This window comes from Mizuhopecten yessoensis, unplaced genomic scaffold, assembly GCF_002113885.1.
Source record: "Mizuhopecten yessoensis strain PY_sf001 unplaced genomic scaffold, ASM211388v2 scaffold10631, whole genome shotgun sequence".
Classification (NCBI taxonomy): domain Eukaryota; kingdom Metazoa; phylum Mollusca; class Bivalvia; order Pectinida; family Pectinidae; genus Mizuhopecten; species Mizuhopecten yessoensis.
In genome coordinates, this window is record NW_018408643.1 from 36,635 (window position 1) to 38,193 (window position 1,559).

The following is a 1,559-nucleotide window of genomic DNA, read 5'->3' on the forward strand; positions in this document are numbered from 1 at the left end:
GTCGTGAAACGGGATGGGTCCCCCGTGAGGATTTTCAAGTTCTGTTGACCAGCCATGTCTGGGACTTGTGAGCCCCAGGCAGGTATGTCTTCAGAAACTTGAACCGAAGCATCCTTGACCGTGACACTGTCAACCGGCGCCTTGCCTCGAGTCACTTGTGCGTAAGAGGGTGTAGCAATGTCTGCACTCCCGACTATCCTCCTGGCCTCGGGGAAAGAGACACCTCGGGTATATTTAACCCGTAATATCTCCCTCTCCTGGCTCCAGGTAGGGCAGTCGCGAGAAGAGGCAGCGTGCTTCCCCTCACAGTTGACACAGCGCAGGTTGGCGATGTCACAGTCATTTTGCTCGGTGTGACCCTCACGGCCACAATACTGGCAGATCGATTTTCGTCTACATCGCTTTTCGTGATGACCGTACTTCTGACAGTTTCGGCATCGCAATGGATTTGGGATGTAGACGGAAACGTTGTACCTCTGGTATCCGATTGTTAGTATTTGGGGTAGTGTTGGCGTTGAAAAAGTGATGATGAAGGTGTTTGTTTTGATTGTATCATTGTTTCTCCTGATCACCATCCGCCTCACCTCAGAGACCGGGACGCTCTCCTCCTGGAAATATGCCAGTATGTCTTCATCGGTGTCATTGCGCAAGGCTGGGCACCTGATTACCCCCTTGCTGCAATTAAGTGATGAGTGTGGTTTCACACTGACACCGATGCCGGCAAAACTGGTTGTTCCGAGTAGGTTCATCGCCTGTTGTTGGCGATAAACCTCTATAAGGAGATCGCCCGATCCCAATGGCTTAACGGATTTCACATCCCCTGCGATTCCCTGGATGCCCTTCCTCAACAGAAGTGGCGACAACGCGGCCGTTGTTTTACCACTCTGTGTGGAGGTCATCACAAGGAATTGCGGGAATTGGGTGTTCTGTGTTGCGTTTTGTGTTGTTTTTGAGCTAGGGTCATCGTTCCTGATTTTGGTATGTCCGTCGTTTTGGTGGTTTTTATCTTTACCCATGTGTATATTTGTTTGTTTCACGATCTATGCCTCCACCCGCCACGGAGCCCAACAAGGGGACACTGGTGTGACGCGGATATCCAGCGCCAAGTGTCGGAGATACATAGAATAGTATACTCGTAAGAATATACATACTATTTGAAAGAGTATACTCTCGCGATTGACCCTGAGCCACCGCCTTCTTGGGAGTATGTAAACCAAGGGCTCGGCGTGACCAGCCGATTGGTGATAGAGGGCCCATATCACCTCTCGTCTACCCAGAGTCCGAAGCCAAAGCAGTATGTTGCAGAATATCGGATCATGTCTCCTTCCTATCAAGAGTTTGACAGTGATTCCGACTCTGCTCAACTACCAGGATCTTCTTCCCCCAGGAATACGAGATGCAACCCACGGCAAACAGGTTGGCTCAAATTGGAGCTACTGTGAAAGCCTTCTGCTACGATGACGCCCAGCGCGCCACAATCATACCCCCGAAATGATCACATACGCACTGAGCACCAACGTACCCAGCCTCGAGACGTGGACCCAGCTTTCTTGGAGGCC

At 51.0% G+C, this 1,559-nt stretch overlaps 1 protein-coding gene across 1 annotated transcript in view; it reads right to left on the reverse strand.

The window, feature by feature from the left end:
* The window catches only part of LOC110461506, a 1,026-nt gene extending 10 nt beyond the window's left edge, over positions 1-1,016 (reverse strand). The window contains exon 1 of the mRNA XM_021514992.1: positions 1-1,016. This exon is cut by the window's left edge and continues 10 nt beyond it. Coding sequence (XP_021370667.1) covers positions 1-1,016 — 1,016 coding nt within the window.
* Between the last annotated feature and the right edge of the window lie 543 nt (positions 1,017-1,559).